Source organism: Hydra viridissima, unplaced genomic scaffold, assembly GCF_058129835.1.
Source record: "Hydra viridissima isolate aposymbiotic clone 2 unplaced genomic scaffold, HvirCarnegie_v1 scaffold_13, whole genome shotgun sequence".
NCBI lineage: Eukaryota > Metazoa > Cnidaria > Hydrozoa > Anthoathecata > Hydridae > Hydra > Hydra viridissima.
In genome coordinates, this window is record NW_028324312.1 from 7,500,136 (window position 1) to 7,521,503 (window position 21,368).

The 21,368-nt window shown below is 28.9% G+C and overlaps 2 protein-coding genes and 3 pseudogenes across 3 annotated transcripts; 2 read left to right on the forward strand and 3 right to left on the reverse strand.

Annotated features, from left to right (window-relative positions):
• The first annotated feature begins 544 nt into the window (after positions 1-544).
• LOC149880249 (dihydroxyacetone phosphate acyltransferase-like) lies at positions 545-4,191 on the forward strand. The gene is made up of 6 exons (XM_090070838.1): positions 545-731; positions 983-1,134; positions 2,922-3,076; positions 3,280-3,440; positions 3,623-3,697; positions 3,867-4,191. Exons 2-6 carry the CDS (start codon positions 994-996, stop codon positions 4,127-4,129), a joined length of 795 nt encoding a protein of 264 aa, XP_089926964.1. The 5' UTR covers positions 545-731; positions 983-993; the 3' UTR covers positions 4,130-4,191.
• Positions 4,192-8,696: 4,505 nt separating this feature from the next.
• Positions 8,697-18,882, forward strand: LOC149880250 (uncharacterized; annotated as a pseudogene).
• Positions 12,427-14,019, reverse strand: LOC149880251 (uncharacterized; annotated as a pseudogene). The gene is made up of 4 exons (XR_016446364.1): positions 13,805-14,019; positions 13,479-13,626; positions 13,009-13,133; positions 12,427-12,885 (listed from the first exon to the last, which is right to left on the reverse strand). The product of XR_016446364.1 is annotated as an uncharacterized LOC149880251 (transcript).
• LOC149880252 (uncharacterized) lies at positions 14,121-21,339 on the reverse strand. The gene is made up of 6 exons (XM_090070614.1): positions 21,243-21,339; positions 15,268-15,361; positions 14,839-15,035; positions 14,474-14,637; positions 14,306-14,399; positions 14,121-14,237 (listed from the first exon to the last, which is right to left on the reverse strand). Exons 2-6 carry the CDS (start codon positions 15,341-15,343, stop codon positions 14,121-14,123), a joined length of 648 nt encoding a protein of 215 aa, XP_089926740.1. The 5' UTR covers positions 15,344-15,361; positions 21,243-21,339.
• Positions 15,375-18,096, reverse strand: LOC149880253 (uncharacterized; annotated as a pseudogene).
• Positions 21,340-21,368: the final 29 nt, after the last annotated feature.

Consider the following 21,368-nt stretch of genomic DNA (forward strand, 5'->3'; position numbering starts at 1 on the left):
TAATAGAAAGAGTTCAGAAGTTTTTACCAGTTATAGTTAAAGGCAATGAATGTCTTGCTGAATTATCTGCTGAAGCAAAGGCTGAGCTGAACATTGAGTTTACAGAAAATGACGATAAAGTAATTGAAATGAGTTTGGCTATTGTAGATGATAAACTGATTATATCTGAAGACGAAGATGTTGTTGATAATGATGATGATCATGGTGGTGATGATGATGATGATCATGGTGGTGATCATGATCATGATCATGATTATCATGATGATGATCATCACAATGATGATCATGACAATATCTTAATTACTAACATTGTAAAAAGAGAATTATGCTCACAAAAAATAGATGTTATTGATTGCTGATAGCTAAATATTTTTTATTAAAATAAGTATTCTTGGAAATATTTGTAAGCGTTGCAAATGTAAAATGTTAAACAAGTTTTGAAGAAAATTTAAATCAACTGGCAATAAGCTTACATAACCTAACCTGACAACTAATAGCCTACATTAATAGTTGTTTAAAAATCTTCTAAATACTTTTTAATTATAGTCATAAACATGCCCACACAAAAAAATGATTGGGTAGATGTTACAGATTTAAAACAAAGTGATATTTTCTGGTCTTTGTTCCATAACTATAAGAGTCCATCTTACATGTTTGCAGAAAAATACGATCGCAACTTGGTGAAAAAAAAAATTCTTGCAACTCATCGTATTCAAGATGTGAAAGAAAAGGTATCCTGTATTAATTCTTCTACTGACTACTTTTTTAAGTCATAATTATTGCAACTAGCTATTTTGAGATGCATTCATTTTCAATAGTTTTACTGTCAAAAAAATTCAGCAAAAGTTTTTAGCTGTTCAATTAATATATCTTAGCACAAAGAAGAAATAGGTGTAGACAACAACACAGCTTATAAAAATGCAGCAACTATAATTGATGCAAAAAAAAGATTTTTGTGATTCTAAGTTGTGTTCTTTTATAGGTTTATTATCAATGGTGTTGGAAAGTTTTGTGCATGGTTTTGTTCCAGATGTATCATTTATTCCAATTAGTATGAGTTTTGAGAAAATTACTGAAGAGAGTCTGCATATGTTTGAATTACTTGGTATTCCCAAGCCAAAAGAATCTTTAATGGTGAGAAAATGCTTTATTAAAATTGGAAAGTGTTGTAATTTTTTTTTTCTCTATGTTTATACAAATCTTCTTCCAGTTAGTAAAAAGTATTTGGACAGTTAATGCAGAGCCACTCATCTTAATAGCCCCTAAGTTTTTTACCACTAAAAAAATTTTCAGATAATATTACATTAGTCACAAATTTTGATTTTGAAAACCAGATAAAAAAAAAGAGCATTTTTACTGCAGTTTGCATACTTAGTTAATGTGGTTAACAAGAATTGGTTTTAGTTGGTATTAACAAAAGAGTTTAATTATTGTTTTGCTTTGTATGCTGTTAGTGTGTCTATGTCTGAGAATTTTCTTTTATAAACTTTACAAAAAAGGATTGTTAAGAAGAGTTGTTAAACAATATTGTAAAGAAAAATTGCTTTGGTATGAAATTATTTCTTAGTGTATCTGGTATTAATATTGCCTCTGTTCATTTCTTTTTATGAATTACCCCTTAACTAAATGATTAAAGATAAATAAAGAAACTTAGTTTGAAGCATCAAAACAAAGTTTTTTTTATACTGTGCAAGCACAACAGCACGGTCAATTATGTAAATATTGGTAAGGAAAATGCTGCAAGTAATGAGGCAACCAGCTTATTGCTTTTTCAGAACATATTAATAAGTCCAAATTTAAGTTGTTTTTTTTTTCAAAAAAATTGATAACTCATTACCTAATTTTTTCAGCTGAGCAGATTAAAGCTTCTTTACACATCAGTCTTTACATATCATCAGGTTCATTCTCTAAACCTTAGGAGTATAGTATGAAATATTTTGTAGGTAAAATCTTAACCTAAAAATCAACAACTGCTTGGAAGTGTAAATGAAAACCTATACTTTGAATTGATATTGAGATATTGAGGAGATTGCACCCAAAGTTGATAAACTGTCATGATACAGCCTGCCAAAGAATGTCTGTACTTGAAGATTTTAGCAAATTTCAATTCCTTAATGCAATTTCAGAATTGTGGAACACTTGCATAGATAGTGCAGTCTCAACAGCACTCTAAAATTAAGATATTTAGTATCCAAAGTAAAGTGCAGGAAAAAAATATTCTTACAACTTGTTTCAGTCCTTAGAGGGCAAGAAAAAATAGTTATACTTCTGACTCACAAGTGCAATTCTATCTGTAAGGAGCTTACAGATAGAATCGACCTAATAATTTCATTAGAAAAAAAAGTAGAATGTAATTTGTTCTATCAGACCATAACTAATTACCTTTTTTGTTTGCTTGGACATTTATTTGATTTTTCAGTAATATTCAGTTAATACGTTTTTAAAGTCTTATGTAATTAGGTTTTGCATCAATGATTTAAATTAATAATATTAACTTAAATTATTGACACAAAACTTAATTACAAGACTTTAATAACGATTAAGGTAGTTGCTGCTTATTATCACATATCCCAGTTCCAGTATAAAATATATCCTCAGATAGTGACCTACATCTTCAGTTTATTTTTGTTAACTATATCTGCTCTTTTTTGTAAATTAACCTGTTGCTTTTTGTTTTTGTCTTATTTCTTTCTCTAAGGATTCACCTCGATTCACCTCACTAATGGCTTTGATCTGTCATTTACTTGTGAATCAAATTTTGTTGCCATTAGCTATTTTACTATGATATTTTCACTGTACCACAAAATCATTTTACCTCACTTTATCCTAAAGTGTTTCATGTAAAATGTAAAGTGCTGATGTAAAATCTTTTTTTTAGTTAATAAGATTTTTCATTTCTTAAAATGTTACAAAATTTTCAGGGAACGCTGAGGGCACGATCTCTACTCAAACTATGGTTCTATACTGATCTATACTCAGACTATGGTTCAGTTTGTATTCACTTTGGGAAAGTAATGTCTTTAAGAGAATATTGTATAGGGAAAATTGATAACATAGATTATGTTAAAACACCCTGGTATATAGATATATATTGTTTTGATGGCTTTCTATGGAAACTACAGGATTTATATGTACATATGTAGTAAATATACAGATAATACACTCACACACACGCTTGCAATAATAATTTTTTTTAAAATGTAAATACGATAAATATGGGTGTATTTACAGAAATCTATGCATGTGTATTTATGGAAATTTATATATGTATTCATTGAGGTGTGAGCGACATTTAAAATTCTTCGGACGAGAAGAAAGTGAAATGAAGGCGGCAAAAATTTTTGCAATTAAGATAGTTCTTGCACAGCAGAAAAATATGGTTATTTACCCTCGAGCTGTAGTTGCTGCTTATTTGTTACAGCATCGAAAGTGTGATATAGGTAATAAATTAGGAAATATAAGTAACAACTGTGATAAAACACTCCAGTGAAGAGTGCTTTATTTTCAACTCAAAACAATCTGGTCAACAGTGCAATTTTCGATTAAAAACTTATTGCTTTAATTTTTTATTAATAAACTTAAATGTAAATTTTTAGTTCTGTTTTTCATACAATGTTTTTAGAAAGTTTGGCTCACTTTACTAGTCGTCTAGGACTGCTTTTATCTCAATTAGGATGTCAGTTACATAATTTTGAAAGTTGATTTATGTTTTTAATTTTTATTTAAGTCAAAAAAATAATAATTTATATCTATAATGGATTTTAGTTACTGTTGAATAATCACATACATTTTTTTTGAAAAATACTTCGTATACTTTTTTTCGTTTTATAATGTGCAGAATGTTTTATATTATTTTCGTTTTTTAGGCTTGCTTTGTGATAAAACTTTGATAGTAAAAGCGTTAGAATATTTTAATATGGTGCTGAATGTTGGTCTCAACACAGTAGTTTACGGTTGTTGCCAGCTTTCTTCCACAACTTCAATGCAGAATGACCTGTCAAGAGTTTTAAAAGATTTAGAATGTCACGGATATGTTTATTTGTCGTCTCAACGAAATCGACTTATTCATTCTTGTTTTTTTTCTTCTGTGTTACTTGCTAGTATGTCAAGAACACATACTAGCAAGTAACACAGAAGAAAAAAAACATAGTAATATGTAAGGAAGTATTTTCGTTTTTATGTGATTATTACAGTTTGAAGTTATCATTGATGCTAACCATAGTAATGAAAAGGTTATTTTTATTTTTTTATTTTTTTAAATTATATTTCAAAAGTTAAAGTTTTTCAAAAGGTGTGGTGTATTTTTCTTATGCTTCGGTTTGCGCAAAAAAAATATATTGTGTTTCTTTATTTTCCTTCAAAAGTTTTTTTTGCTTAGGCGTTTCTTTCTGTCAGTCTACTTCAAAAATCAAACTTGGTTTTAGTTGCAAACAATCAAATTTTATTTGCAAAAGACAAAGTGACTGAGATTGAATTTCTACAATATTTGTTGCAACCGTTTTATGACGCATATTTGGTATAGTAATAAACTGTTTTCGTATTTCTATGTTTAGATTGTTTAACAGCCAAGGAAAAGGATTTAAAATGAAATTTTTTAAAGTCCACGTACACTTAATGCCGTGAGTACCAGTTAAATAACAGCTCTTTACCCACAGTCAGGCTCACTACAAATCTTAAAATTTCAAATTGACGATTTTACATAAGAATGCATTAAAAAATGCCTGCACAATTTCCTACGTGATAATACTTACACACTCAAATTTATACCGTCATAGAATAGTGATGGTGATAATGTGATGTATTATCATTAATATTATCTAATGTAAAAAGCCCAAAGTTTTTATGTATATATGTGATCCGATCCTTACTAAATTTTGCACACAAGTCTAATTTTGACCAGGGAAGAATTTAGGCTAGGCTTGGACCACCCCACATTACATGTTCAGGGTGCTTATGGCTAAAATCAAGATCCAGTCCCTTCCAACCACTCCTTACATTCAGCGAAAAGGTGATGGTGGAGTGTGGCAATTCTGTGGGGATTGATCAAATGTGCTGAAATTTTGCACCTAGGGATAATTTAACTCCTTGAAATGGTGACATCACTTTCCTGACTATGGACATCTTTAAGTCAGTGGACCGTCCTGTAGAACCAAAAATTTTTGAACAAAAAGGAAATGTTTAAAGAAAAAAAACTTGCATATCTTCAAAACAAAAGGAGATATATAAAATGTCCCATTTTATTACATATAAAACTCTATTTTTAAACATTTTTCAACTTTTTTAAAAGTTGAAAGTTTTTTTCCCGCTAAAACTGTTGAGTTTCTTGCCAAAACACTCACAACCCATTTGTTGGTTAGTTTAAGGCAGCCATTGACAACCACAAGCTCATAATCAGAACTGACAATGTGCCTTTTGGCCAGCATCCTGGCCACCTCAATGCACCAACAATAAATGAGATTGCTATTGTCAATACCGGTAACCAGAGAAACTCGAGAGACATTGTTCTTAACCCTTTATAAGCCGAATTAAAAAATACTTTTTAAAAAAGTTTATTAATATTTTCAGAAAAATATTAATTATAAATATTCCAGCTAGGTTTTAATAAAAAAAACAACCTCCGTCAATACTTCATTATCTTATTTTATTACTATCTCTGTGTGTTTATGAACCTTTTTTTTTTTTTTTGCTTTTAACGTTCCTTTTTTCATTTTTTGGGATTTATGAAAATTGTAATTTATAATTTATGATGTTGTTTCGCTGATCTCTGTGCGGTTAACGTTAAATATGCATATTCAAAATACACATAACTTTTGCATGTGTACTTCCGATTCTCATTCTCGTTTCAGGTCTAATAGTAATCATTACAGTTATATGAAAACATTTTCATTGTTTTTGTTGTTAATCTCCACAAAAGTTAATGGAAAAATCATATTTTTTTAGTATTGTCAGTTTTTTCTTTTGTATTCGGCTTGATAAATATTTGTTTCTTTATGTGCTCAAGTGATAAATTCGCAAGACAATAGAATAAATTTCCACAGTCCTGTATAACATCCCGGTCTTTAAAATTTTTTCGTAAAAGATAAAATGACAGTGATAGTTAATAAGTCGCGTTTAATTGCAAAACAGGCTATTCAGGCTGTTCCAGTGAAAAAAAGAGTTCGACATTTTCATTCTTTTTTAAATATATCCATAGCTATTACTTTGATGGAAACGGTTTGATAAGATTAAGAACGAAACACTCTGTAGTTTTCAAGTGGGGCATTATTAAAAGACGTATTTATGATTAATAAAATCAATTTACCTAAGGAAAGTCAATATTATGGATTTGAGTAAATTTGGACAGACACTAAAGGAAATTTTTTTTAGAAGTTGCTGTGACTGTTTCCAGTTACGTTCCAAAATTTCCATTCCAAAAAACATAAACCTCACCCTAATATGGTTAAGTTATATTTTTGAAATTCTTGAAAACTTTTTAAAGTGTATTTTTCAGGGCTGTGGAGTCGGAGCTCATTTTGGCTGGAGTCGGAGTCAGATAAATTGTACCGACTCAGATTCCAGCTTAAAAAAAACTTTCAAAGTTTCATAATTTTTATATGGATTTTATAGATGTTACACAGAGTTGCACAATCGTTGTTAATAAATGAATGTATTTCTTCTTTGAATGTAGAGTTCATAAGATGTCAAAAGCAAGACAATTGAAATGATTGTGGGCTTTATGCTATTGCAAATGCTACTGCTTTATGCAATGGTTTTGATTCAAGTTTAATTATCTGGGACAAAAATAATATGAGGTCTCATTTCCTGAGGTGTATTGAGAGAAAAAAAAAATGGAGATGTTTCCTTACATTTCTTTATCATATTGTAAAAAAATTATGCTCATTATCATTTCAATGTGATAATTTCTGTCACTGTACAATAAATTAATATTGATGTAGTGTCTCTTTAGACTATAAAATAGTAAAAATATTTGAATGTATTTGTGTAATAATAATTTTTTGAAAAACCTTAATAAAAGTTAGATATTTGATTTATTAATTTTTGTTTTGTGAGCATAATGACTTGAAATCTTTTTGTTAAATGCATAAAAATATTTTCTTAACAAAAACTTATTTTAAACAAAAACTTATTTTAAGTGTCTTTGATTGATTCGGTTTTAGAGTTATAAGTAGTAGAGATACAACAAGTAGAGTTACAAGTCGTAGTTATAAGTTAGAGTTAGAACTGGAGTTATAAGTAGTAAAGATTGAACTAGACTAGAGTTTACTCAATTTTATAATAGAGTTTATTGTAAAGTTTTTTAAATTAGACTTATTATGATAGTTTAATTATTTTAAAAAAAATTGTTACTGTAGTTAAAATTCTAGCTGTATCATCACTCTAACTATTATTTTGAGTTTTAGGTACGATAACTTAAGCTCTTATGGCTAGGAGTAATTAAAGAAAGGAGTAATTAAAGAAAAAGATTCCATCGCTTATGTTAAAAGTATATTTGATAGGTAAACCTCGATCCCTGTTGTTTATTTGAGAAGACAAACAACCGACAATCTAGGAGAGGTATATTTAAATGGACACAAGTTTAGTAACAATACAAAGTTGAATGTAAATTTATTTTGGAAAATAAATTTTTAACAATTTAATGTTATCATGCCTTTTTTTTACATTTCCCATTTTGTTTCCACGTAATTGTAATCTTCTACATGTTTTAATTGCTTACACATTATCCCATGTAAGCGTGTTTGGACGGTTTAATTTAGATAATGCTGGTTTTTAATTGTAACGTTATGGAAGGTTTGAGATCACATTTAGATCAAAACCTAGAACTCGTTAAATTTCAAACCATTAACTCGTTTTCCAGATCAGAAATAGATTCCTAGGTTTATTAAGTGTAATAGACTTTAAACTTTTTACACTTTTACACTTTTACACTTTTTACACAGAAAATTCTCATCAGCAGAAAATTTATAGATTAAGCTGCTTTTTTTAAAATTTTTTAAATTTAAATGACTCTTAGAAATACAATTACATTAAGAGATAATATTACTTATCCAGGAGGCACCGTGTGGGATGCGTGCCAGATATCAAAATACAAACTTATTGTAACATTTATATCACAATCTATAAACATAAGACACAATGCAATATAAGATCGTTAATCAAGGGAAGTGCGGCGCTCCTAATTTAGGAATTTTCATTTATCGTATTGTTACGTTAAATATGTTTGCAAACATTAAGTTCTTATAAGATTATTTTTAAAGTCATACTTTTTAATAAGGATTTTATAAAACTTTAACTTAATCTTAACTTAACTTAAAATTTAAAATTAAGTTTAAAATTACGTTTGGTGTTAAAAATATTGTCTTGATTGCTCATTTTGTCTACTTTTTTTACAGGATACTTATTTAACGCCTATATTGGCGCATGCGCATGCTCCAAAAATAGAAATCGAAAGCGATGTAAACATGAAAAAAATTTATGATTTATCAATAGCTGCAATCCTAACATTTTCTCAAATAATTTTACAAATAGGAATCTTCTAAAAAAAGTGTAAGTAGGGATAGTTCGTATTATAAGCAAAGTTTACATCAGCCTTAAAAAAATCTTGAAATTTGATTGCGCGCGAATATAAAAAACTGAAAAAGCACCAGCTAGCGTTGTTTATAAATTTGCATTCTCTAATATTATTTTTTTGTCTTTAGATGGAACTAAACAACACAAATTTGAAAGTCATGTGCAGAGTTTGTGGCAAATGGCTCGGAAAAAAGCAATACCCTATGAGTATTAGCCTGAAAATCGAATAGAAAAAGTTTTTTTTGTCAAACTGACAGATATAGAGAGTGTTCATCCAAAAAGAATATGTCATAAATGTTACTGTGTAGTTAATAATGTTAGCAAAACGAAAAAAACAACATCTGTGACTTTATTTTCTGGCTGGCAGCTACACAACAGCAACTGTGTAGTGTGTCAGATGGCTGAGAAACTACGAAAGGGAGCAATAGGCACACAATCAATTTTGAAAACAAAGAAAGATTTTTTAGGAAGACCTGGAAAAAATAAACGTTGGACAGTTGCCATGCTTACATCAATAAAAGAAAGCTTAACACTTAACACTATATACAGCCTGAGTGAAAATATAGATATATCAGAGCTTAAAAATGAACTAAACCCTTACTTAGAGCTATGTCTATGCTGTATGTGTAATAAAATACCAAAATTACCTGTTACACTAAAACGATGTGAACATTTGTTTTGCTTTTTATGTCTAGTTGAAGAAATGAAACAAAAGCATTTAAATAAAACATTTTGCCCACAAGGCAAAGAAAATATTTATTATGACGACTTGATGGCAAGTAAAAAAATTGATTCCCTGCTTAAAAAATGTTAACTCTTGTATGTTCTGCATGCAAAATGAAATTCAATGCATTAAAAGAATATCAATCATATAAGTTTCATAAAACTATCTGTATTGCAAAATCATCCTTATTATCATCATCATTGTCATCATCACCGTCGTAATCGTCTTCATCTTCTACATCATCATCATCATCATCATCATCATCATCATCATCATCATCATCATCATCATCATCATCATCATCATCATCATCATCATCATCATCATCATCGCCATCCACACCATATAGATCAAGTATCACTATAATCTGAGATGTTTAAGCTAACTAAAGATAGTGATATTCCACTAGAAGTAGAAGAAGCCACACTTCACATAATTAAACAAAAGATGGAAAAATCAGGAGACAAATCAATTCAATTTAAAAGTGGAGGGCCAAGAGTAAGTAACTTTTCTCTATTTCAAAAAAAACAAACAAAATTAGCTTTATCAAACCATAAATTATAATTAATTTACTTGCTTACTTTCCAGCCAGTGTTATTTACACATACACCAAAAGCTTATGTCTGTAGCAACCAGGTAGCAAAATCAACCACCCGCAGTTGAAATTCTTCCATCAAGAGACATCTTGAAGTTGTAGCAGGCACTTTAAATAATGCAGTTGGCTATCAAACTTCAAAATTAGTAAAAGCACTTCCACCAGAGACAAGACAATCGATACTAGCAAATTCAACAGTTAAACATATTGAATTAAGTGCAAATGAAATGGTAGCTATGAAAACAGATATGGGTATCCCATGGGAAAAACTTAAAACAATGTCCAGGTATTTGCAATTGGATAATGATTTCTAATCAGTTAGTTATTGATATCAAAATAATCTGAAATAACTTATTTTCTTAACAGGTGGCTTAAAACATTTGACATAGGCACTGCATCATATGCTTCTCAGAGAGTAGTTGCTGAAACCTGGTCTGGAGATGACATTGTGGTTGAAAATGCTCCTTTCACCTTTTACAAAGAAGAAAATGGAAAGTTTGAAATAAATCAAGCACCTTGGGGTTATATAAAAGATATTTCAACACATATTCTCAGACATCTTGATCAACTAGAAAGGTCTAAAGTTACCTAAGCAAAAATTAAAATCTTTAGAAAAAATATTTGTTAAGCAAATGTAGCATATATCAATTTGCAAATGACACATCTCTTACATTAAAGCAATTTTTAACACTGCAAGTGTAGCTTACAGCATTAAAATACGATTTATATAATTTGTATATCTTTGTAAGTTGCCAACTTATATTTTTGTTTATATATATATATAGTTGTAATGGTCTTGTACATCATAAGTTCATTCCTGAAAAAGATATTCAAGTTAAAGTTGGAGGAGATTATGGTGGAGGAAGTTTTAAGATGAGTTACCAGATTACAAATACTTTAAATCCAAATAGTAAAGAAAATACTATTGTTTTCAACATTTTTGAGGCAAAGGACTACAGAGTCAATATCAAAGTAGCCATGACAAGATTTCAAGAACAAATAGAAGATCTACAAAGAATGAAGTATAAGTAAGAGGAGCAAGTAATATATATACATATATATGTATGTATGGAAATAATGGAAAATGGGGGTCTCAAGACAGATGCTAAAAATTTCAATAATGTCATAACAGAACCAATTTTGAAGGTACCTCTAGATCAGGTAAAATTATTTCTCTCGTTTAACTCAACTTTAACTAGTGATAATTGCTTTGCTGTACAACATCACTAAAAGTTAATTTAATTTTTTTTAATTATAACTCATACGCATACATTTGTACCAAGGTTTCTTTACCAACTCTGCACATTGCTATTGGGATTTATCTTAAATATTTCAACATGTTTGAAAAAGAAGCCCATGAATTGGATATTCTAATAGCAGCAGAAGGAGTATTAAAAAATGATAGCAGCATCTGTTCTGAAAAATATCATGAATTTATGTCAAAGCAAAAACAACTGTCAGACCTTCAAAGTTCTATTTTTAATCTAGATGAACAAATGCAGCTGGTGAATGATGCTATGACAATGGCTACATTAAATAATCCTGAAAATGTGGAAAATATAAAGTCAATTTACTTCCCTCAACTCGATTTTCTAAAGAAAAGGAAAAGTTAAGGGTTTCTTAAAAATTTGGCATTGACGTCATGATAATGCTAAACTCTCAATCCTTTGATTTTCAGTGTAATATTTGTTAAAAACTATGTACAATGAAAAAAAATTCAGTGTTATTAAATAATATTTTCCAAATTTGTATAATAATAAAAAGAGGAAAATTTTGAAATTTTATAGGCTAGTACCACCTTAAGTACTTTATTTGTTATATCTGGATGATTGCAGAACAATGTTTCCTCATGGAAGCTATTACTCCTGCTATTTAACTAATTTTTATTTAAAAGCAGTTATAATACTTCCATAGAAAAAACAATGTAATACTCTGGAGCTTCCAATCTACACTGAAGAAAGGTGAGGGACCATGCACACAACAGATTGAAACAGCATTACAAAAACTGAAAGTTCAGCGACAAGCATACCATGGAAAAAGTTTTATCGGGAATCATGTGCATAAAATGCTTCAGGTTCCCTTTCTTTTATAAATGAATTTATTCCAAATCTAAGACATTATTATTAATAACAATAATAAGAAATGATATAAAATCATGCAATATATCCTTTAAGGAGTTTTTTTTTTAATCTGGAATTAATTCTTTTTTATAAGAGAACGGCTATTAAACTGCTTGTGGGTTTGCTCGACAAAAGTTTTTTTTTTTTATGCATTACTGTTTGTTTTTTTTACACATTATTGTGATTTTTATGCATTATTGTGCATTATGCATTTTAAGTTTCTTTAAATATTTTGAAGATTTTTTAATATTTAAAACTTTTTACTACAGTATATCGTAATTTATTGATTTTAATTTTTTTTAGCATTACGGAATTTAAAAGATGGGTTAACATTTTAATATCATAATATTAAATTACTGTCAATTGAACTGAAACAATTGATACATTCAGATGATAACAAAAATCTAAAAACCGCAAATCTAAAAAGGCAAACAATTATAATCAATTATTAAATTAAAAAATAAATATAAATAGTTATCTCCAAATAAGAAATATACCGATAAAAGTTCTCATCAATTAAAAAACAAAACAAATAAGTTGTCTTTAAATCCAACTGGGATTTAAATTCATCATAAATTTCGAAGAAAAGTTATTTTGGTAAACAAATCAGCAACGGTTGCACTTTTTACAGTAATATTAAGTCCCATGACTTTCTCTAAAAAGCCATAAAAAAATCTTAATTCGGTCGGATATTCGACGGCGAAAACATAAAAAGACATAAATAAAAACTCTAATGCCTCCATAAAACAGCTGCAAAAAGCAAGTGATATAACTGTATTATCTGCTTTAATATAATATCCATTAGATATGCGCAACAGCATCGGTTGTTTGACTCCACGATCTTCCAGTACTTTTAGTGCACAGTCAATTGTATCATCCTGCAATATGTATAAAAATATTTTTTTACATGTTTCAGTAACAGATAATAATATTAGCAATGAAAATAAACTAAAAAACTGGAAACGAGTTCTTTAAAAACATTAGTTAACAAAAAACAATACCTTGAAGTCAAAGAAAAGATTTTCCATGACCACATTTGGTAGCAAACGAGCCTTTTTAACTGATTTTTGTGGTGGGGTAGGAAGAAGCCAAACAAGGCATTCAACCGCAAGCTCACTTTTCTTGTCTAACATTATATAAGAAAAAAGTGAAAAAAAAGTTAGACTGATATTTATTTGCAAGATTTGCAACTTTTTCAAATAAAAAATATGAGCACAAAAAGATTTTTATGATTTTTATTCAGGTAGAATATAATTTAAAATAGTGTTAAAAAAATAGTAAAAACTTGAATATATTAGTAAAGCATAATTTAATTTAAAAGTTAAATTACCAGTTAAAAAATTTTGAACTGATTTTGAACTGATTTAAACGATTTTCAGAAAATAAGTATATTCGAACTAAAACCTATTACTCTGCTACTAAGTTTTCTAAATTCATTACAATTTTTAACTGGTAAAAGTTCATAATTTACCTTCATCTAATTCATTTGTTAAAGAAAACATTAGAGTATGCAATGACGGTTTTGATTTGGCATATTCCAAAATTTTAGGTTTGTATTTCTACCACTCAACATGCAATCTTGTTTCTAAACAATTGCTACTTTGGAATTCTTTAAGAATCTAATAAGAGTATATATTTACACACACACACACATATACACAGAATAATTTTAATTATAACTTCATTATTTAATAAATAGTTTATAATTTCATTTTAATTTAACTGTTATTAGAAACAAAATAACTCATGTACTCTAAATATCAATATATAAGTTTTATTAAATAAATTTAAATATACTGATTCTGGCATGTCTAGTAGTCGCGGGTACTGGTTAACAATTTCCGTAATCGAGGGGAACTATGTGTTAATCCATGATCGTCGATGGTTTCTTGTCATCTCCATGAGTTTATTTACCTCTTCTTTGTTTTGAGCATTTGGTCGTTGTTCACGTAGTAATCGAATGGCACTTTCAATATCATCACTTGTTGTGAGACCTATTCTATTAGTTGCATGACTACCATAAAAAAAATTATTTAAATTTGAAACAAAGGGCTGACAACTATCATAACGACTTATTATCATCATTTATTAAACGAAAGAACAGATCTAATATTTACCTATTTGATGGTGAATGTTTCCACAGTGTAGTTATATCTCTACAATCAGAACGCCTGCTACGAACAAAGTATTCCAACTTTCCACTAAATGATTTTCTATCAAAGAAGTATCCCTAAAGATAACACAAAAAATAACACACAAAGTTTAAAATAGCAGTTAATTAATAAATATATTACTCACATAGCCACTCGCTGTTCCATCGGGTAAGATAGGAAAACAGTCAATAATTGACTTTGATAAGTCCTGCTTCTCAGTAACATTTGGCCTGTCTTTTCTGAAATAAGGAAATAGAAACATTATTCTAACTAATTAAAATCCTATTAAATTTTTCATTATATTTATACTTACTGAGCACAGTTATTCATCAGATATCGCCCACAAACTTTTGTTAGAAATAACATTTCTGATTTTTCAATCGGCACTCCTGACTTCAACTTTTGTGTTAATAGCTTACCACAAATAGGTCCATGCTGCTGCCTCTGCTCTGATATAATATTATCGATTCGCAGATTCTAATAAAATTAATGGAATCAGCATGTAACTAACATACTTTCATATTATTTCATTTTAGAATATAAGTACAATACAAAATATACCATGTCATCATTATTACTATTATTAATATTATAATTATTTTTTATTGTGACTTGTCTATATTATCTATGTCATTTTTGCCATTTCAGCAATCATATCTTAAGTGTTTGAAAACTAACCTTGAAACTGATTACACTAGTTGTGGTACAGCTACTGATTCTGGGGGAGGCATTAACTGACTCACCAATACTCAGCAAACACTGTGGGGTAGCATTAACAACCGGAACATTAACAAGTAATTGACCCCTAATCCATTCCTGCAGTAACCTTCTTTCTGCCATCCTAAATCCTAATTGAATAAGGTCCGCTTCTGTGGCTAATAAAAATTACCTTAGCATAAAACCAGATTCTAAAATAAAACAAAATAATAAATAAAAATATTTTTATATGTGTATTGATTAATTAAAATTTGATATATTTCTAATTTTTCTTAACAAAATAGTTTTTTGTTTAGAGTTTAATTAAATCATTTATATTAGGTGTGTTTATTTCAAGAGAAACTCAACATCTTTTAAAAGATACACATATTAAAAGAGAGAAACTCATACCCAATAAAGCATGTTGAATTTCATCAGGAAGAATGGATAACTCCAATACAGTAGCGAGTGTGTTGCTTAGACTCATGGTTTAAAAATATATAAACTAAATATAATCAAAATAATAATTCCAAATAAAAAAATAAAAAAATCCCAATAAAAAAATAATTAAGTTTTAAAAAACGCTTTTACTTAATTATTTGAACAAATGTAAAATTTTGAATAAATATATTTTCTACAATTTTTTTTAGATCTGCTATAAAGAAAACATTGAAGAAACTTTAACCTTTATATTATTAAAAAAACCAAAACCCAAATAATAAAACCTTGCTATTGAATGATCTATATAAAGCAACTTAAGTTTATACTATTTACACAAGATATTACAAATTAAAAAACATGATAGGGCAATCGAACAAAGTGCTTCTTTTCAGTAGTTGCGAGCAAACTATGACAATAAAGTGGATGATAATCAACAAAATTAGAAAGCTTGAAAATCTGATATTCTGGTTGACAAAGAAATATTACTTCATAAGAATGAAGGTGATAAGTGAAATCGTTTGTCTTCACAATTTCTAAGACAAAATACCACTCCTCTCCTCTGTTCATATTAATTTGATTATCATTTGCGGTTGAAATAAAACATACAATTTTTCCAAAGTTTGGCAAGCCAGACTCCTTATCTATATTAATTGCAATGAAATGTCCTTGCTTGTATTCAACACTTCCTGCATGTAATGTTTTTGCAATAGCAATTACTTCACATGATTTAAAACAGTGTATTACGTATAGCATTATAAAAAGGAAGCAAATTAGTAGATTCAATACTATATTTTACCACTGTAATAATTTTGCGAATGTGTTTGTTACAGAGTTGTGACTCCAAAGCCTGCTGCTGATGTCTATGTGCTAGAGTGTGACAAATATTGGTAAAAATGCATACAATATGAGCACACCTTTTGAAAAATGAATTTTTTAATTCGTATGGCATACAACTCATGCCAACAAGTGAACCGGGCTTTGTTATAATGTTGGGCAAATGGATAAGAAAATGATGCTTTGAACGTAACCTTACTTCATTGTTGCAGTATAACTTGCTAAACATAGATAAATGATCACTAATAACATGCTTCATATAAACAATCATTTCATGTGTAAAACATGGTGCAAAAATCAAATCAATTAAATGAGACAAGTGAAGCAGAAATTTCCAGTTTTTATTCTTTAGAGGGATTATTTTTCCAACAGCCTTTGGTAAATACTTGAGCAGAGCCCACCATTGTACTGCTTCCATAGAGGGTGCAAGTACATGCCCGGGTTCTTGTATTTTGAAAATTTCTGCAGGTTTATAAGTCTTTTCAATAGTTATTTTTCCCCATAGTAAACAAATAGCTTTATTAATATCTGATAGAGTTAGGCACTTATCTAATATGACCAAACCATGAAGTATACAACCTAATTCTGCAAGCACAACTCCTTCTAAGAGAGTATGCATAATATCTATACACCAATTATCTGTCACATGATAACCTTTTATTTTATTGAGTGGACATTCAGTCTTTACACCTCTGTAGTGATTTTTTAATTTATAACTGTTCTTATTGCTTGCCCTACTTGCTTCTAAATTAATTAGATCTGTTTTGTAGCTATGCACAGTACGCATCTGAAACAGTTCATCTTCAAATTTATTTTGAACATCAGTTTTTGTTGCATAGCAAATTGTACAAAAATGACTGCCAGAGAAAGACTAAAGAAATCCGAGCAAGCCATTAAGAGCCAAGTTATCACAAGTAACTTGGCAAAGACTTGCATAAATTGTACAACTACCTAAAACTGGAAATACTCCTTGTAATCCAAGAGTGCTTAACTCCTGTATCTCATCAACAAATTTGCTTAAAATTGGTCCATGACCATAAATTGCAATATCATGAGTGTAACCCATTGCTAACAAGTGCACATTGCCAAAACAAGAGTTAAATGCGTGTGGAAGACTTTTTATAGTATAATAAGACACCAATGTTATGAACTGAGCCTTGACTTCTCAACGGATTGGTTACACCTAAACCATCATAAAACAATTGGATCATTAGGGAAATTTTAGAGACATCACTAAAGAGGTAATGTTCTTTAAAACGACTTCTGTCTGAGAAGTCTGTTAATACACCAGGTCTACACTTTTTCTCGAGAATTGCTTTTACATATGCAATTCTCGAGAAAAAGTGCAGACCTGGTGTATTAACAGACTTCTCAGAATTTACTTTATTTAATTTGTTACATTCTGTAACAAATTAAATAAAGTTTTTTTAATAGAAACATATTGAAACTGATCATATACAAAGTTGCTATGCCCACAACGAGACTCTAATCGTGGCATATAACAAATACCTTCAGGTTGAACCATAAGAGGATGCCCTGCAAAATAAGAGTCAATGCGATAATGTGTTGATAAAAAATCAAGAGGATTATTGCATAGTTCCAATTTGGGTTGCATTTCTTGAAAAATTTGGTCAATAACTGCACGATCAATATCAGCTAATAATAAACTTTTATTAAATTCTTCTTTAAAATAACATGATAGTGATCCAGCCATATTATTATATGACTGGGCAATTGTTGGTATGATACCATAAGGTATGCTACTATTTGCACAAAGTTGTGTTACAAGTGATGCTCCTTCAGCTTTAACATCCTGCAAAAAATCTAAACTATTTACCGATGAAACAACATCTAGATTAGGAGATGAATCTTGTATACGATTAATAGAAGGAGAGTAATTGTCACATACAAATAAACTTTCTGGTGTTTCTTCTATTAACGCAGCTGCTTCACTAACTCTCACTGTATTTGTATCTGTGTAATTCTATTCCAAAGCTTGTTTTTGAAGGATTTTCTGGAACAAGCATTCACGAAAGAGCAATTGAAATCAGTAGAAAATATAAATTACTCTTTCATAAATTTTTTGCATGCTATAGCATATTCTCCTCAAAAAATACTATGACAGCAGAAATATTAAATGAACTTGGTATGTTTTATTTGATTTTTTTTCTTTTTCTTTCTGCTTTTAATGAGTTTCTCAAAGCGATTGGAAATTTTATTGTGTTAAAGTTATTGAGGTTGGAGAGTATACTGAACCTACAACAATACCTAGCGAGATAATTATGATGATTTAATTTATAAAGCTGGGATTATAAGTACATCATAATTCATGTTGCTATCATTTTTTCTTTAGAAAAAAATATTGATGAATTGATGATTTTTTACCGTACAACTTGGCCTGAGGCTTCAGTGCCTCCAAAGTTACACATGTTAGAAGATCACGCTATTCCATTTTTGAAAAAATGGGGTGCTGGCTTTGGGTTCTATGGCGAACAAGGTGGAGAATCAATTCATCTTGAGTTTAACAATTTAAAGCGCGTTTATCAATCTATTCCTTGCTCAACAAAGCGGTTAAAAAGCATCCTAAAATGTCACCATCAGAAAACTAATCCTAAAAGTAGGGTGTTAATTCCTGAATCATGTAAAAGAAAGAAAAAAAACGAGAATTTTAATAGTTAAAAATACTTTTGGCAACAGCATTTACATTGTTAAAAAATATATAGCTCCTTTTTTATTAAAAAACATAACTAAATAAAATGTAGTTTTAATTGTCAATAAGGTAATCCAGAAAAGCGTTTTTTTTGTCCATTAAAAAAATTGAATGCTAAGAACAGCCAAAAGAAATAAATGGAAGAAGGTCTCTTCAAACTTTTTCAAAAAATTTGGTTACATTTCCATGAATAGAAATCTAGAACGCAGGGTCCAAAAAGTGTAAACAAATCACGTGTAGTTAACCAGCCACCTTTCTCAACAACAAATGTTAACAAACAATTAGATGTTCCTTCTCTTGTTTTAAGTGTTTTAGTACACAACTGGGTTATCGTTAAACTAATTTGAATTAAAATAGCAACAAAAGATTTTATGTTGGCAAATATGCAATTACTTGGTTTCTAGTGAAAAATTACGTTCGTTGCCAAGGACCGTAGCCATTTTGAAAGTGTTAATTTTTTTCACTGATCTCAAAATATAACTGGATAGCATTTTCGGAAAATTTTTTGAAGCCAGGTTTGGCCTCCCAAGATGGCAGTGGAATTAACAAATGGTGATATGAAAACTAAGAAATTGATGATAATGAAGTTTTATATCTTAAGCTCAAATATTGATAAATATATAAGTTTCTAATAAAAATCTAGTTTTATTGTTTAACATAAGATTTTTTTCATAAAAATAATGGAATATTACATATTTACATAAATTTCAAATATAAATGTTTTTTTATTTAACAAAACATATTCTTACAAAAAGTTGTTCTATATTAACTTTCTGTTTTTGTTTTTTAGAATAAATATAATAAAATAAAAATTCTCAGTAAATTTAAGTACAAATTTTAATTTTAATTTGCTTAAATTTAGTTTGTTTAATAATAGTGAAAAAAAAGTATTTGTTTGCTTGTACAGAAATCTCAAATTTCAAGTAGTGAGCATTTGTTATATAATTTATGTACCTTTTAGTTCTTAACTACCCAATTCTGTGTGCTAGAAGGTTAATGACACAACAGCATGGTAGGCAGCTAATTTTATTGTTAAGATAAAATATTTTTTAGGTATTTGTTTATCAGATAGGCACTACAAAATTATAAATGCTGCATGAACTATTAGCTGAGTGCTGTGATTATACACAACTCAGAGGTTCCTTCTAGAGTTTATATATATATATATATATATATATATATATATATATATATATATATATATATATATATATATATATATATATATATATATATATATATATATATATCATATATATCATATCATATCATATCAAAGAAATATTTTTGATTGGTTTTTGAATAGGATAAGTTTTGGTAATTGTTTCCTAAGCTTTTTTCCAGTTATTTTGACGGTTTGTTCTTTACCCAGGTGATAAACACATACTTTTGCATAGTTTTCTGAAATAAGTTTAATCAGTGCAAATAAATGGTTATTAGTTATAACTGAGTCAAACATATGAGAAGTTTGCTTATTAAATATTTTTGAGTAATCAACTGAAGACAGTACTAGAAATGGCATTTTGAATTCCTATTTCATTTAGAAGGTTGTCATTTATTGAGGCAAGCAACCTTTGGAAACATCTTTCAGTTTCTTCGCATATGATAACAACACTTTTGGTTGGTTTAATTAAACCTCCTGTCTTTGAATTTTAAATAACTGGTTTGTTTGAAGTGATAAGAAAGTACTAATGCATTCCAACATTTAATGCAGATGATTTATGCATCATACGTTTTTTGATAAGATACATAATGTTGATAATGTTTGATAACATACAAAATATATGTTATCATAAAGTTCCCTAAATAAGTCATTTTGAATAACAAGTCAAACAACGGACTCAATAATTGAAAGCTGAAATATTACAAAGAATAATATATAAGTAAAATAACATATATTAAAAAATAATATTTTGTATTTAATATTCTTATTAAATACTATATCCATTAATCACATTTATGTATTAAGTAATCCTAGAAGGAACCCCTGAGTTGTGTGTACTCACAGCATTCAGCTAATAGTTCATGCAGCATGTACATATCTGGTATCTTGCTACAAAAATTGAAAATATAAAATTTGTCAAAATTGTAAGTAGACACCACTGCCGCTTACCATACAGTTATATTATCAACCTTCTAGCACTCTACATTGGGTAACTAAGAACTAAAAGGTACATGAATTATGCATAAATATTATTTAATCGTAAATTGCACTTAAAAAGTATATTGAATACTTTGTACCTTAATGTCTAAATAATTTCTTTAATTGTCTGATTTTTTTAGAAATCATTTCATTTCTTTAAAATTTTTAAAACTTTATTTCATAGTCTAGTTTTTCTTTCAAAACTCTGTTTAATTATTTTCTTTCATATTTCTGTAAAAAGCCTTATAAAATGTTCACCTCTAAGAGCTCCGATCGTCGCCATCTTGGGAGGCCAATTTTGGCTTCAAATTTTTTTGAAAAAGACTATTGAATACGCTATCCAGTTATATTTTGAGATCAGTGATTTTTTTTCGTAAAAATTGC

Excerpts from the sequence above, each read along its gene's own strand:
- LOC149880249 (XM_090070838.1), top strand. The coding sequence starts at position 994 with ATGGTGTTGGAAAGTTTTGTGCATGGTTTTGTTCCAGATGTATCATTT. Across the intron at positions 1,135-2,921 it reads AGCCAAAAGAATCTTTAATG|GGAACGCTGAGGGCACGATC; the intron begins GTGAGAAAATGC and ends CAAAATTTTCAG. Across the intron at positions 3,077-3,279 it reads GATTATGTTAAAACACCCTG|GTGTGAGCGACATTTAAAAT; the intron begins GTATATAGATAT and ends GTATTCATTGAG.
- LOC149880252 (XM_090070614.1), bottom strand. The coding sequence starts at position 15,343 with ATGAGTCTAAGCAACACACTCGCTACTGTATTGGAGTTATCCATTCTT. Across the intron at positions 14,638-14,838 it reads CTAGTGTAATCAGTTTCAAG|AATCTGCGAATCGATAATAT; the intron begins GTTAGTTTTCAA and ends TAATTTTATTAG. Across the intron at positions 14,238-14,305 it reads ATGGAACAGCGAGTGGCTAT|GGATACTTCTTTGATAGAAA; the intron begins GTGAGTAATATA and ends TGTTATCTTTAG.